The following is a 13,984-nucleotide window of genomic DNA, read 5'->3' on the forward strand; positions in this document are numbered from 1 at the left end:
TACAAGGACAGGATCTGGATGTCAATGACAAGGCCAATAATCAAACATTCTCAAACTGCCTGAACAATAACTCTCAATATGCTAGACACCATCCATTCCAGGGCAATTTGCTGGACTCAGACTCCATCCCTTCATTTGCTCCATTTCCGGTGAATTGAGGGCAGCTTCAGAATGCATCACCTATAGAGTGTACACCAGCTACTCATCTGAGCAGTACGATCTCTAACACCAAGAAGGACAGGAGAAGTAGGTGCCTGGGGACACCACCACCTTCAGGTTTCCCTCCAAGTCTTATTAATTCTGTGGATACACTTCTCACTGCCTCAGTAAAGCAGTCAACATAATTAAACATCTCACCTGCCCCTGATATTCTCCATCCTACTCCCTCCCTACATTCAGGCAACAGTTACAAAATCCTGAAAGCACTCAAAGACAGCTCCTATGCTGCTGTTAGAAGACTACTGAAAGGCCCCCTACTATGATACAATGGACTCTTAACCTCACAATCAAATTTGATATAGCTTTGCACCTTATTGTCTGCATACACTGCACCTTCTCTTTAACTAAAACACTATCCATCTCTCATTATTTATTTAGATATGTCTCTCCGCTCGCTGGGAAAATGGTGACACCTCTTTCCCCCTATTAGGGCGAGAGAACTTGCGGTATGTCAAATGCAGGGTGAAGCGTGAAGTCTTTTGGGGTAACTGCAAGTCTATGTCTTTGCTGATGCTTTGCTCACACTTGAATGCTAGGTGGCAGTGCCAATGCTTGCTTTTTTTTGCTGGTGGGGGAGGGGGGATTGTTGCTCATTGCTGCTTACATGTGGGAGGGAGGGGAGATTGGGGGAGACTTTGGGGTTCTTATGTTTAACTGCCATTCATTCTTTGGGGCACTTTTCTGTTTTCATGGGTGTTTGCAAAGAAAAAGCATTTCAGGATGTATATTGTATACATTTCTCTGACATTAAATTGGACCTTTGAACAGTGACTTCCCTGTTTTGGAGCTTCACCCTAAGCAGAACACTTCTAGTCACACTTGCTAGACATATTTTACTCGCAAACATTGTCACCTAAACATATCCCCTCCTTCACTCCTTCACGGTTGAAGCCACACTTCATGATATGAACAAGGAAAGTATTAATGCAGTAATTAGATTGAAACAAAAGGAAAGGTTTAGGGTCACAAAATTACAGCACAGAATCAGGCCCTTTGGCTCATCCAATCCGTGCTGAACCATTTAAACTGCCTAGTCCCATCGACATGGCCCTCCATTCCTCTCCCACCTGTGTACTTATCCAAACTTCTCATAAATGTTGAAATCGAAATTGCCTTCAGCGCTTCCACTGGCAACTTGTTCCACAGTCTCACCACCCTCTGAGTGAAGTTGTTTCCCTACACATTCCACCCTTAAGCCAATACCACTAATTGTAGTCTCATCCAACCTCAGTGGAAAAAGCCTGCTTACATTTACCCTATCTGTTCCCCTCATTATTTTGTATAAAATTTCCTCTCAATCTTCTACGTTATAGGGAACATTCAACCTTTCCTTATAACTCAGGTCCTCCAGGTACAACAACATCCTTGTAAATTTTCTCTGTACACTTTCAATCTTATTTACATCTTTCCTGTAGGTAGGCGACCAAAACTGCACACAATACCCCAAATTAGGACTCACTAACGTCTTATACAATTTCAAAATAACATCTCAAATGCCTGTACTCAGTTCATTGATTTATGAAGGCCAATGTGCCAAAAACATTCTACACCACCCTATATACCTGTGATGCCACTTTCAATGAATTATGGACCTGTATTCCCTGATTCCTATCTTCTACCATACCCCTCAGTGCCCTAACGTTAACTGTGTAAGTTGGTCCTCCCACACTACGACATTTTACAACTGCCTGCACTAAGTTCCATTTGCCATTGTTCAGCCCACTTTTCCTGCTGATCCAGATCCCACTGCAAGCTTTGATAGTCTCCCTCACTGTCCACGATACCCCCAATCTTGGTATCATTTACAAATTTTCTGATCCAGTTAACCATATTATTATCCAGATCATTAATTTAGACGACAATCAACAATCCCTGTGGCACTCCACTAGTCACAGGCCTCCAGTCAGAGAGGCAACCATCTACTACCATTTTCTGGCTTTTCCCTCAAAGCCAATGTCTAATCCAATTTACTACCTCATCTTGAATGCCACAGAACCTTCCTGACCAACCTCCCATGCTTGACCTTATCAAGTGCTTTGCTGAAGTTCACGTAGACAACGTCCACTGCCTTGACCTTCATTAACTTCTCTGGTAACATCCTTGAAAAACATCATAAGATTGGTTAGACACGACCTACCATGCACAAAGCCTTACTGACTATCCCTAATCAATTCCAGTCTATCCAAATGCTCATCTCTCCAGTTCCTTGGAATATCTTCCAAAAACTTCCCCACTACTGATGTCAGGCTCAACAGCCTATAATTTCCTGGTTTATTCTTACAGCCTTTCTTAAAAGGCAGAACAACATTGGCTAACCTCCAAACCTCCAGCACCTCCCATAAATGCAAGCAAGCCAATAAAGCAGGATACCAAAAGCTTTTTCAGTTATATAAAGAGTAAAAGGAAGGTGAGAGTTGATATTGGACCACCGGAAAATGATGCTGGTCAGTTTGTAATGGGGGCAAAGAAATGGCAGATAATGGGCACTTTGCATCTGTCTTCACTCTGGAAGACACTTGCAGTGTGCCAACGGTCTGTGAGTGTCAGGAAGGCTAGCAGGAAGGAGCTTAAGAATGAAATTAGGAGAGCCAGAAGGGGCTATGAAAAGTCCTTGGTGAGCAGGATTAAGGAAAACCCCAAGGCATTCTACAATTATGTGAAGAGCAAGCGGATAAGATGTAAGAGAGAATAGGACCAAGCAAGTGTGACAGTGAAGAAGTGTGTATGGAACTGGAGGAGATAGCAAAGGTACTATTTGAACTTTGCTTCAGTATTCACTATGGAAAAGGGTCTTCACAACTGTAGGGATGACTTACAGCAGATTGAAAAGCTTGAGCGCATACACATTAAGAAAGAGGATGTGCTGGAGCTTTTGGAAAGCCTCAAGTTGGGTAAGTCTCCAGAACTGGACAAGATGTACCCCAGGCTACAGTGGGAGGTGAGGGAGGAGATTGCTGAGCCTCTGGCAATGATCTTTGTATCATCAATGGGTACAGGAGAGGTTTTGGAGGATTGGAGGGTTACAGATGTTGTTCCCTTATTCAAGAAAGTGAGTAGAGATAGCCCAGGAAATTATAGACCAGTGAGTCTTACTTCAGTAGTTGGTAAGTTGATGGAGAAAATCCTGAGAGGCAGGATTTATGAACATTTAGAGAGGCGTACTATGATTAGGAATAGTCAACATGGCTTTGTCAAAGGCAGGTTGAGCCTTATGAGCCTGATTGAATTTTTTGAGGATGTGACTAAACAAGCTGATGAAGGTAGACCAGTGGATATAGTGTATATGGATTTCAGAAAGGCATTTGAAAAGGTACCCATGCAAGGCTTATTGAGAAAGTAAGGATGAATGGGATTCAAGGGGACATTGTTTTGTGGATCCAGAACTGACCTGCCCACAGAAGGCAAAGACTGGTTGTAGACAGGTCACATTCTGCATGAGGTTGGTGACCAGTGGTGTGCCTCAGGGATCTGTTCTGGGACCCTTTCTCTTCATGATTTTTATAAATGGCCTGGATGAGGAAGTGGAGGGATGGGTTAGTAAATTTGCTGATGACACAAAGGTTGGGGGCATTGTGGATAGTGTGGAGGGTTGTCAGAGGTTACAGCGGGACATCGTTAGGATACAAATTGGGCTGAGAAGTGACAGATGGAGTTCAACCTAGAAAAGTGTGAGGTGGTTCACTTTGATAGGTCAAATATGATAGCAGAATTAATGGTAAAATTCTTGGCAGTACAGAGGATTAGAGGGATCTTGGGGTCTGAGTCCATAGAACACTCAAAGCTGTTGCACAGGTTGACTCTGTGGTTAAAAAGGCATACAGTGCATTGGCCCTTCATCAACCATGGGATTGAGTTCAAGAGCCGAGAGGTAACGTTACAGCTATATAAGACCCTGGTCAGGCCCCACTTGGAGTACTGTACTCAGTTCTGGTCACCTCACTACAGGAAGGATGTGGAAACTATAGAAAGGGCGCAGAGGAGATTTACAAAGATGTTGCCTGGATTGGGAAGCATGCCTTATGAGAATAGGTTGAGTGAACTCGGCCTTTTCTCCTTGGAGTGACGGAAGATCAGAGGTGACCTGATAGACGTGTATAAGATGATGAGAGGCATTGATCGTGTGGATAGTTAGAGGCTTTTTCCCAGGGCTGAAATGGCTAACATGAAAGGGTACAGTTTTAAGGTGCTTGGAAGTAGGTACAGAGATGTCCGGTAAGTTTTTTACGCAGAGAGTGGTGAGTGCATGGAATGGCCTGCCGGTGACAGTGGTGGAGGCAGATACCATAGGGTCTTTTAAGGGACTCCTGGATAGGTACATGAAGCTTAGAAAAATAGAGGGTTGTGGGTAATCTAGGCGATTTCTAAGTAAGTACCTATTCGGCACATCATTGTGGACCAAAGGTTGTGCTGTAGGTTTTCTATGTTTCTACATTTCTATGACTGTCATTGCTATTACAAAGGAAAAATTGCTGGGCAAACTCAAAGATCTTAAGGTGGATAAGTCACCTGGGCCAGATAGACTACATCCCAGAATCTTGAGTTGCTCAAGAGGTAATGGATGCATTGGTCATGATCTTTCAAGAATCCCTTGACTCTGGCATTGTCCTGGAGGACTGGAATATTGCAAATGTCACTCCACTCTTTAAGAAGGAAGGAAGGCAAAATAAAAAAAATTACAACCCTAACCTCAGTGGTTTGGAAAGTATTGGAATCTGTTATTAAGGATGAGGTTTCAAGGTACTTGGAGACTAATGATAAAATAGGTCAAAATCAGCATGGTTTCTGTAAAGGGAAATCTTGCCTGACAAATCTGTTAGAGTTCTTTAAGGAAGTAACACACAGAGTGGATAAAGGAGAGGCAGTGGATGTCATTTAGTTGGATTTTCAGAAAGTGTTTGATAAGGATTCAGAAGAAAAAGGCAGCGGGAGAGCACCTAAGGATTTCCAGCGGGAAGACATTTTGAGTTTGTGGCGGAAGAGAGAGGCCAGACTGCGCAGGCGCATGACGTCAGCCGGTTGAGTGTGAACGGTTTAAAAAGGGCAAAGAATTTGCAGAAGTTTTTGATTCAGAAGAAAAAGGCAGTGGGAGAGCACCTAAGGATTTCCAGCAGGAAGACATTTTGAGTTTGTGGCGGAAGAGAGAGGCCAGACTGCGCAGGCACGTGACATCAGCCGGTTGAGCGCAAATGGTTTAAAAAGAAGGCAGCCATATCCAGTGGGCAGCGTTGGGAGTGAACAGTGGAGTAAGAGGCAGCAAAGTGAAAGGGCTTTGGCTCCATGGGCTTTGGCGGTAACAGGAAGAGGTGAGGCAGTTGTTGATTGCAATAAGAGGTAGTATGTGTGTGAGGCCAGTTTTCTGTGGTCGGTGTCAGATGTGGGGAGTCCCGGAGTCTCCCGGCGTCCCGGACGGCCACATCTGCACCCGGTGCATCGAGATGCAACTCCTAAGGGACTGTGTTAGGGAACTGGAGCTACAGCTCGATGACCTTCGTCTGGTCAGGGAGAGTGAGGAGGTGATAGAGTGGAGTTATAGGCAGGTGGTCACTCCGGGGCCACGGGAGACTGACAAGTGGGTCACAGTCAGGAGAGGGAAGGGGAAGAGTCAGGTACTAGAGAGTGGCTGTACCGCTTGACAATAAGTACTCCTGTTTGATTACAGTTGGGGGGAGACAGCCTACCTGGGGGAAGCGACAGTGGCCGTGCCTCTGGCACAGAGACTGGCCCTGTGGCTCAGAAGGGTAGGGAATGGAAGAGGAAGGCAATAGTGATAGGGGACTTTATAGTCAGGGGTTCAGACAGGCGATTCTGTGGACGCAGGAAAGAAACTCGGATGGTAGCTTGCCTCCCAGGTGCCAGGGTCCGGGATGTTTCTGATCGCGTCCAAGATATCCTGTGGTTGGAGGGAGAACAGCCAGAGGTCGTGGTACAGATTGGTACCAATGACATAGGTAGGAAAAGGGAAGAGGTCCTGAAAGAAGACTACAGGGTGTTAGGAAGGAAGTTGAAAAGCAGGACCTCAAAGGTAGTAATCTCAGGATTACTGCCTGTGCCACGTGACAGTGAGAATAGGAATAGAATGAGGTGGAGGATAAATGTGTGGCTGAGGGATTGGAGCAGGGGGCAGGGATTCAAGTTTCTGGATCATTGGGACCTCTTTTGGGGCGGGTGTGACCTGTACAAAAAGGATGGGTTGCACTTGAATCCCAGGGGGACCAATATCCTGGCAGGCAGGTTTGATAGAGCTGTTGGGGAGAGTTTAAACTAGTTTGGCAGGGAGGTGGGAATCAGAATGTGAGTGCAGGGATTAAGGTAGAAGGACAAGGGCATGATGCTAAGAGTTCTGAGTTGATGTAGAAGGACAGGCAGGGGACAGAACATAATTGTAGCCAGTTAAAGGGGCTGAAATGTGTCTATTTCAATGCTAGGAGTATTAGGTACAAGGAGGATGAACTTAGAGCATGGATTAGTACGTGGAATTACGATGTTCTGGCCGTTACTGAAACATGGTTGGACGAAGGGCAGGATTGGATGATGCAGGTCCCGGGGTTCAGGTGTTTTAAAAGGAATAGGATGGGGGGGTAGAAAAGGGGGGAGTGGCCTTGCTGGTCAGGGATAGTATCACGGCTATAGAAAGGGAGAACGCTACAGAAGGAGTGTCCTCGGAGTCAGTCTGGGTGGAAGTCAGAAATAGGAAGGGATCAATCACTGTGCTGGGAGTAGTCTATAGGCCCCCAAATAGCCCTCAGGACACCGAGGAGCAGATAAGCAGGCAGATTTTAGAATGGAGCAGGAAATACAGGGTAGTAGTTATGGGTGATTTCAACTTCCCTCATATTGACTGCCACCTCCTGAGTGCCAGGGGGATAGATGGGGCTGAACTTGTCAGGTGTGTTCAAGAGGATTCCTGAACAGTATGTGGACCGGCCAACGAGAGGAGAGGCTATACTGGATCTAGTTCTGGGTAATGAACTTGGTCAGGTGGCAGACCTCTTGGTGGGGGAGCATTTTGGTGAGAGTGACCATAACTCCCTTAGGTTCAACATAGCTATGGAAAGGGATAAAATCAGACAAAATGGTAAAGTGCTTAACTGGGGAAGGGCTAACTTTGAAGGAATGAGGCAGGAGCTGGCAAGAATAAATTGGAAACAGATGTTCAAAGGAGAAAGCACAGAAGTAATGTGGGAGAAGTTTAAGGACCACTTGAGCTGCGTTCAGGATAGGTTTGTCCCACTGAGGCAAGGAAAAAATGGTAGGAAAAAAGAACCGTGGCTGACGAAACATGTGAAGCATCTCGTCAAGAGGAAAAAGGAAGCATATGTTAGATATAAGAAGCAGGAAGTAGGAGGGGCTTATGAGAAATATAGGGTAGTCAGGAAGGAGCTAAAGAAAGGACTTAGGAGAGCTCAAAGGGGGCATGAGAAGGCCTTGGCATGTAGGATTAAGGAGAACCCCAAGGCATTCTATGCGTATGTGAAGAATAGGAGGATGACGAGAACGAAGGTGGGACTGCTAAAGGATAAAGAGGGCAACATGTACATGGAGGCGGAGGTGGTTGGGGAGATCCTAAATGAATACTTTGCTTCAATATTCACAAGTGAAAAGGATCTTGATCAGGATGAGGTCGAAGTAGAGCGGGCCTGTGTGCTGGACAATGTGGAGATTAAGGAAGAAGAAGTATTGGATCTTCTTAAAAACATTAAGATTGATAAATCCCCAGGGCCAGATATGATACACCCCAGGTTGTTGTGGGAATTGAGAGAAGAGATCACAGAGCACTAGCTATGATCTTTGAATCCTCTTTGGCTGCAGGGAAGGTTCCGGAGAATTGGAGAATGGCAAATGTAGTTCCCTTGTTTAAGAAAGGTAATAGGGAGAAACCTGGGAACTATAGACCGGTGAGTCTTACGTCGGTGGTCTGCAAACTACTGGAAAGGATTCTTAAGGATAGGATCTACGAGCATTTGGAGAAGTACAGTCTACTCGGATAGTCAACATGGCTTTGTGAAGGGAAGATCAAGCCTCACGAGCCTGATTGAGTTTTTTGAAGAGGTAACAAAAGAAATTGATGAGGGTAGGGCAGTGGATGTGGTCTACATAGACTTTAGCAAAGCATCATGAAGGGACTCATCCAGAAAGTCATGAGGCATGGGATAAGTGGAACCTTGGCTGTTTGGATAAAAAATCGGCTTAAAGGAAGAAAGCAGAGGGTAGTTGTGGAAGGAAAGTATTCTGCCTGGAGGTCGATGACTAGCGGAGTGCTGCAGGGATCTGTCCTGGGACCCCTGCTATTTGTGATTTTTATAAATGACCTGGATGCAGAGGCGGAAGGATGGGTGAATAAGTTTGCGGATGACACGAAGATTGGAGGAGTTGTGGATGGAGCTGTAGGTGGTCGAAGGTTACAAGAGGATATAGACAGGCTGCAGAGTTGGGCAGAAAAATGGCAGATGGAGTTCAATCCGGACAAGTGTGAGGTGATGCTTTTTGTAATGACTAACCAGAAGACTGAGTACAGGATTAATGGTCAGTTACTTAAGAGTGTGGATGAACAAAGGGACCTTGGGGTTCAAATCCATACATCCCTCAAGGTCGTTGCACAGGTTGATAGGGTAGTTAAGAAGGCCTATGGGTTGCTAGGCTTCATTAACAGGGGGTTGAGTTCAAGAATAGAGAGGTCATGTTGCAACTCTACAAATCTCTGGTGAGACCACACTTAGAGTATTGTGTTAAATTCTGGTCACCTCATTATAGGAAGGATGTGGAAGCTATGGAGTGGGTGCAGAGGAGATCTACCAGGATGTTGCCTGGATTGGAGAACAAGTCATATGAAGCAAGGTTAGCAGAGCGGGACTACTCTCTTTGGAGCATAGAAGAATGAGAGGGGACTTGATAGAGGTCTACAAGATTATGAGAGGCATAGATAGGGTGGATAGTCAGTACCTGTTTCCCAGGGCACCAATAGCAAACACCAGAGGGCATAGGTACAAAATTAAGGGAGGGAAGTTTAGGGGAGACATCAGGGGTAAGTTTTTTACACAGAGGGTTGTGAGTGCCTGGAATGACTTACCAGGGATGGTGGTGGAGGCTAAAACATTAGGGGTATTTAAGAGCCTCTTGGACATGCACATGGATGAAAGAAAAATGGAGGGTTACGCGGTAGTGTGGGTTTAGTACTTTTTTTAAGGATTATATGGGTTGGCACAACATGGAGGGCTGAAGGGCCTGTACTGTGCCATAGTGTTCTATGGTTCTATGGTTCTAAGGTGCCATACATGAGGCTGCTTAACAAAATAAAAACCTATGGTGTTATAGGAAATATACTGGCATGGATTGAGGAATTGCTGACAGGCAGAAGGCAGCAAGTGTGAATAAAAGGGGTCATTTTCTGCTTGGCTGCCGGTGACTAGTATTGTTCCTCAGGGGTCAGTACATTTAGTGTTGATGTACCAAGAATGTCTTTCTTTGTAGGAAAATCAGGAATTTGGGGTTGCTGTTATAAAACAAGATATTAGATATTAGCATTCTTGGCTAAGAGAATTACATGTCTCTGAAACTCTCTTGAAAATAGTCTTTTAGTATTTTAAATATAGAGCAGGATAAGTTCTTGATATGCAAGTGGCTGAAGGTTTCAACGGGAGTGTGGAATTAAGTTTACAATCAAGTCTGATTAAATGTCAGAGGAGGCTTTGAAGTGATTGAACAGAGCTGCTTGTTTTTAGGTTCATATATAAATAATAAGGCTATTGGTGTAATCTTCATGGGATTTCTTTCCACAAAATCCTCTGTTCAAGTTTTATTTCCTTTTTTTCATCTCAAAATGCTTCAGCTCTCACTTCATTCTTTCCTCAAATGAATAATTAACAGACATCACCATTCATTCCTCAGTATGAATGATATCACACTTACGGCAAAATGTTTCAGTCCTCCAGTTCTCTGGTTTCCCTCCAGCATGAGAGCATTGCCGTGAGTATTCGGAGATGGTACTGCACAGGCAAAAGGAGTCCAAAACTTTTTCACAACTGCACATGTCCAGCATGCAGGCCCGTATGTAATGCTCATTATTCAAGCGGGATTTACAGTCTGAGAATGAGCTTCTTGACAGGAGATTTTCACAGGCCTCCCTCTGAAAGATATGAGTTCATAATTCAAAATGACAATAACTCCAAACGGCTGGCTACCAGACAGAAAGGATTCCCAAGCTGTTACTGGATCGGAACAGATGGAATAGGGTGAGTCTGTCTTCCCTGGAGTGAGGATTGACCTCTGAGGTAGGGTAGATCATCACAGCCTCTATGTAGATCTAGAGGACTCAGGTTTAAAGTGAGAAAGCAAAGATTTAAAAGGGATCTAAGGGGAAACTTTACACACAGGAGTAGTTGGTATATAGAATGAGCCGCCAGAGTGAATGGTAGAAGCAGATACAATTACAACATTTAAAAATGTTTAGATGGGTACATGGAGAGGAATATTGTAAAAGGATGTTGAGCAAATGCAGGCAAAGAGGACTAGCTTGGATAAGTATTTTGGTTGGCATGGATGAGTGAGGCCAATGGATCTGTTTACCTGCTGTGTTACTCTGTGACTCAATGAGTCCATGAAATGGAGAGTTGCCTGATTAGCAGGATGTTACATTGTGCTTTGATTTTTTACAACTGGTATAAATGAGGTGATGAAGGCTCCAAAGGTAGGGCTACTACTTTGCTGGTGATACTGTTACGTACCCGTGACATGTGACAGTGGTACCCTGGTCACGTGACTGGGGTTGAAGCTATACTGGACTTGAGGTAATGGTCTTGTGATGGTGGAGTGACGTCATTTTCCTGCCAGTAGAGATCATGTGACAGGTTTTTTTTACAGGGTATAAAAGGAGGACCCCTCCCTGTGAGGAGGGGCAGTTCGTGGCTGGATTTGCCATGTTGACTTCATGCCACTGCGTGATTTAATGTGATGACGCAGTTTAGTTGAAAGATGAAGTTTTATCTAATGCCTAAAGTTTAAAAGGTCATTGCCAGCAGTTTCTTACAATACTGCTAGTTGAGAATCAGTGGAGAGTGAAGATCGGAGTTCGGGAGTTAAAGATCGAGGAGAATCGTTTTCAACGGTGAAACGGGTTCGACCTTATTTGATCCTTATTCAGAAGGAATTCGTTGACTGTTCTCATGTTAATCTCTGCGGGATAGCAGAAAAGATTGAGGACAGTGTGATAAAGGAAAGGTCAGTGCCTTTAAGCCGTTATGTTTCGTAAATTCTTCATGGGAAAAGTTCGACTTCGGGGACTGAAGAAAAACGACGTGGAAGAGAATTTAAATCATCTTAAAAAGTCTCTCCCTTAAATGGACTGTGAGCATTTTGAACTTTCGGCAATACCACTTTAAAGAACTGTTTTTGCAACATCGCTTTAAGAACTGTTTGAGCTGCATCGCTTTAAGAACTGTTCAAGCTGCCGCACAGCGGCTGATTTCCGGTTACGTTAGTGTTTTGTTTACTTTTGGGGGGTTTGTTTTCAGTGTTTAATAAACATGTTATTTGTTATAAAAACCCCTGCCTAACTCATATATTCATTGTTGCCTGAATCCGTAACAATACTAAGTGGGAGGCTAAGGACAAAAAGAGGATGCAGAATCCTGTAGAGAATTTACCTGAATTTGGAGCATTTGATGCTTACAGGATGTCCCCTGGCAGATAAGGTGAGTTCATACTAGAAGTCATAGATAGGTCTCAGTGCGTCCAGATAGATAAATAAAAGAAGGCAAAAGGTGAACTAAGGTTGCCCACAGATTGAACACAGGTCCTCTGCTAATTGCTTTTTTAACATGTAATTTTGGTTTCTAGGCCAAATGCTTCAATCCTTTGATCTAATTCCTGTTTTGGTATTTCAATACACAGTATACCAGGTGACAACATTGTTTTGTGTAGCATACAATGGAGTAATGGAATTTGTGTGCAAGTGTGTGTTTGGAAGTGTCCACACAACTCCCCAGTGCATTGCTCTTCCAAAGGAAATGGGTGCAGAGACTTCATGTGATGTCTAATTGTCAGTTATGCATGGATGCGATTTGCATGTGTGTTAACAAAGACAAAATATTTCACAAGAAATTAATGGTCTCTTATTAGTTAACAATATTAAACTTCAGAACACTTGTGTATGTATGTTCTGTGATGAGAGCTGCGATCAGCAATTTTTTGCGAAGCAGCAGACTAGTGCTTGAAGCTGCACTTCTAGGAGAGGGATGCACAGAATGAAAATATGGACCAAACATTTTCATTTTGTATTAGCTGAAGAATTTTATATTGGACCTAGAGAGGGAATAGAGACCTATCCCCACCATTAAATGTAGGGATAGAGCGGGCCTGTGTGCTGGATAATGTGGAGATTAAGGAAGAAGAAGTGCTGGATATTCTTAAAAACATTAAGATTGATAAATCCCCAGGGCTGGATATGATACACCCCAGGTTGTTGTGGGAATTGAGAGAAGAGATTGCAGGAGCATTAGCTATGATTTTTGAATCCTCTTTGGCTGCAGGGGAAGTGCCAGAGGACTGGAGAATGGCAAATGTAGTTCCTTTGTTTAAAAAAGATAATAGGGAGAAACCTGGGAACTATAGACCGGTGAGTCTTACATCGGTGGTCTGCAAACTACTGGAAAGGATTCTTAAGGATAGGATCTATGAGCATTTGGAGAAGTACAGTCTACTCATGGATAGTCAACATGGCTTTGTGAAGGGAAGATCGTGCCTCATGAGCCTGATTGAGTTTTTTGAAGAGGTAACAAAAGAAATTGATAATTAATTTCAGTTACTTAAGAGTGTGGATGAACAAAGGGATCTTGGGGTTCAAATCCATACATCCCTCAAGGTCGCTGCACAGGTTGATAGGGCAGTTAAGAAGGCCGATGAGTTGCTAGACTTCATTAACAGGGGGATTGAGTTCAAGAGTAGAGAGGTCATATTGCAACTCTACAAATCTCTGGTGAGACCGCACTTAGAGTATTGTGTTAAATTCTGGTTACCTCATTATAAGAAGGATGTGGAAGCTATGGAGAGGGTGCAGAGGAGACTTACCAGGATGTTGCCTGGATTGGAGAACAAGTCATATGAAGCAAGGTTGGTAAAGCTGGGACTTTTCTCTTTGGAGCATAGAAGAATGAGAGGGGACTTGATAGAGGTCTACAAGATTATGAGAGGCATAGATAGGGTGAATAGTCAGTATCTGTTTCTCAGGGCACCAATAGCAAACACCAGAGGGCATAGGTACAAAATTAAGGGAGGGAAGTTTAGGGGGGGACATCAGGGGTAAGTTTTTTACACAGAGGGTTGTGAGTGCCTGGAATGACTTGCCAGTCATGGTGGTGGAGGCTAAAACATTATGGGGTATTTAAGAGCCTCTTGGACAGGCACATGGATGAAAGAAAAACGGAGGGTTATGGGGTAGTGTGTGTTTAGTACTTTTTTAAGGATTATATGGGTCAGCACAACATGGAGGGCTGAAGGGCCTGTACTGTGCTGTAGTGTTCTATGGTTCTATGGTTCTGTGATGGTTGTGACAGCCTAGATAGGGTAAACTAACTTTTAGATGGGTTATTATTTTAGGACTTCTCTTATTAAAGTGGAGGTTGACAGATTCTTGATTAGTAAGGGTAATAAAGGTTATGGAGAGAAGACAAGAAAATGGAGTTGAGAGGGAATAATACAGTAACTATAATCAAATGACAGAACAGATTTGATGGGTCAAACTGCCTAATTCTGCTCCAATGTTTTTTGGTGT

The 13,984-nt window shown here is 43.9% G+C and overlaps 1 protein-coding gene across 1 annotated transcript in view; it reads right to left on the bottom strand.

Moving 5' to 3' along the window:
* Nucleotides 1–13,984, bottom strand: part of LOC140729830 (uncharacterized) — a 167,914-nt gene that overhangs the window by 130,546 nt on the left and 23,384 nt on the right. Inside the window, exon 6 of the mRNA XM_073050043.1 lies at nucleotides 10,126–10,342. Within this exon, the coding sequence (XP_072906144.1) occupies nucleotides 10,126–10,342 (217 nt within the window). The remainder of the gene's footprint in view (nucleotides 1–10,125; nucleotides 10,343–13,984) is intronic.

The sequence above is a fragment of the Hemitrygon akajei genome, chromosome 6 (assembly GCF_048418815.1).
Source record: "Hemitrygon akajei chromosome 6, sHemAka1.3, whole genome shotgun sequence".
Lineage (NCBI taxonomy): Eukaryota > Metazoa > Chordata > Chondrichthyes > Myliobatiformes > Dasyatidae > Hemitrygon > Hemitrygon akajei.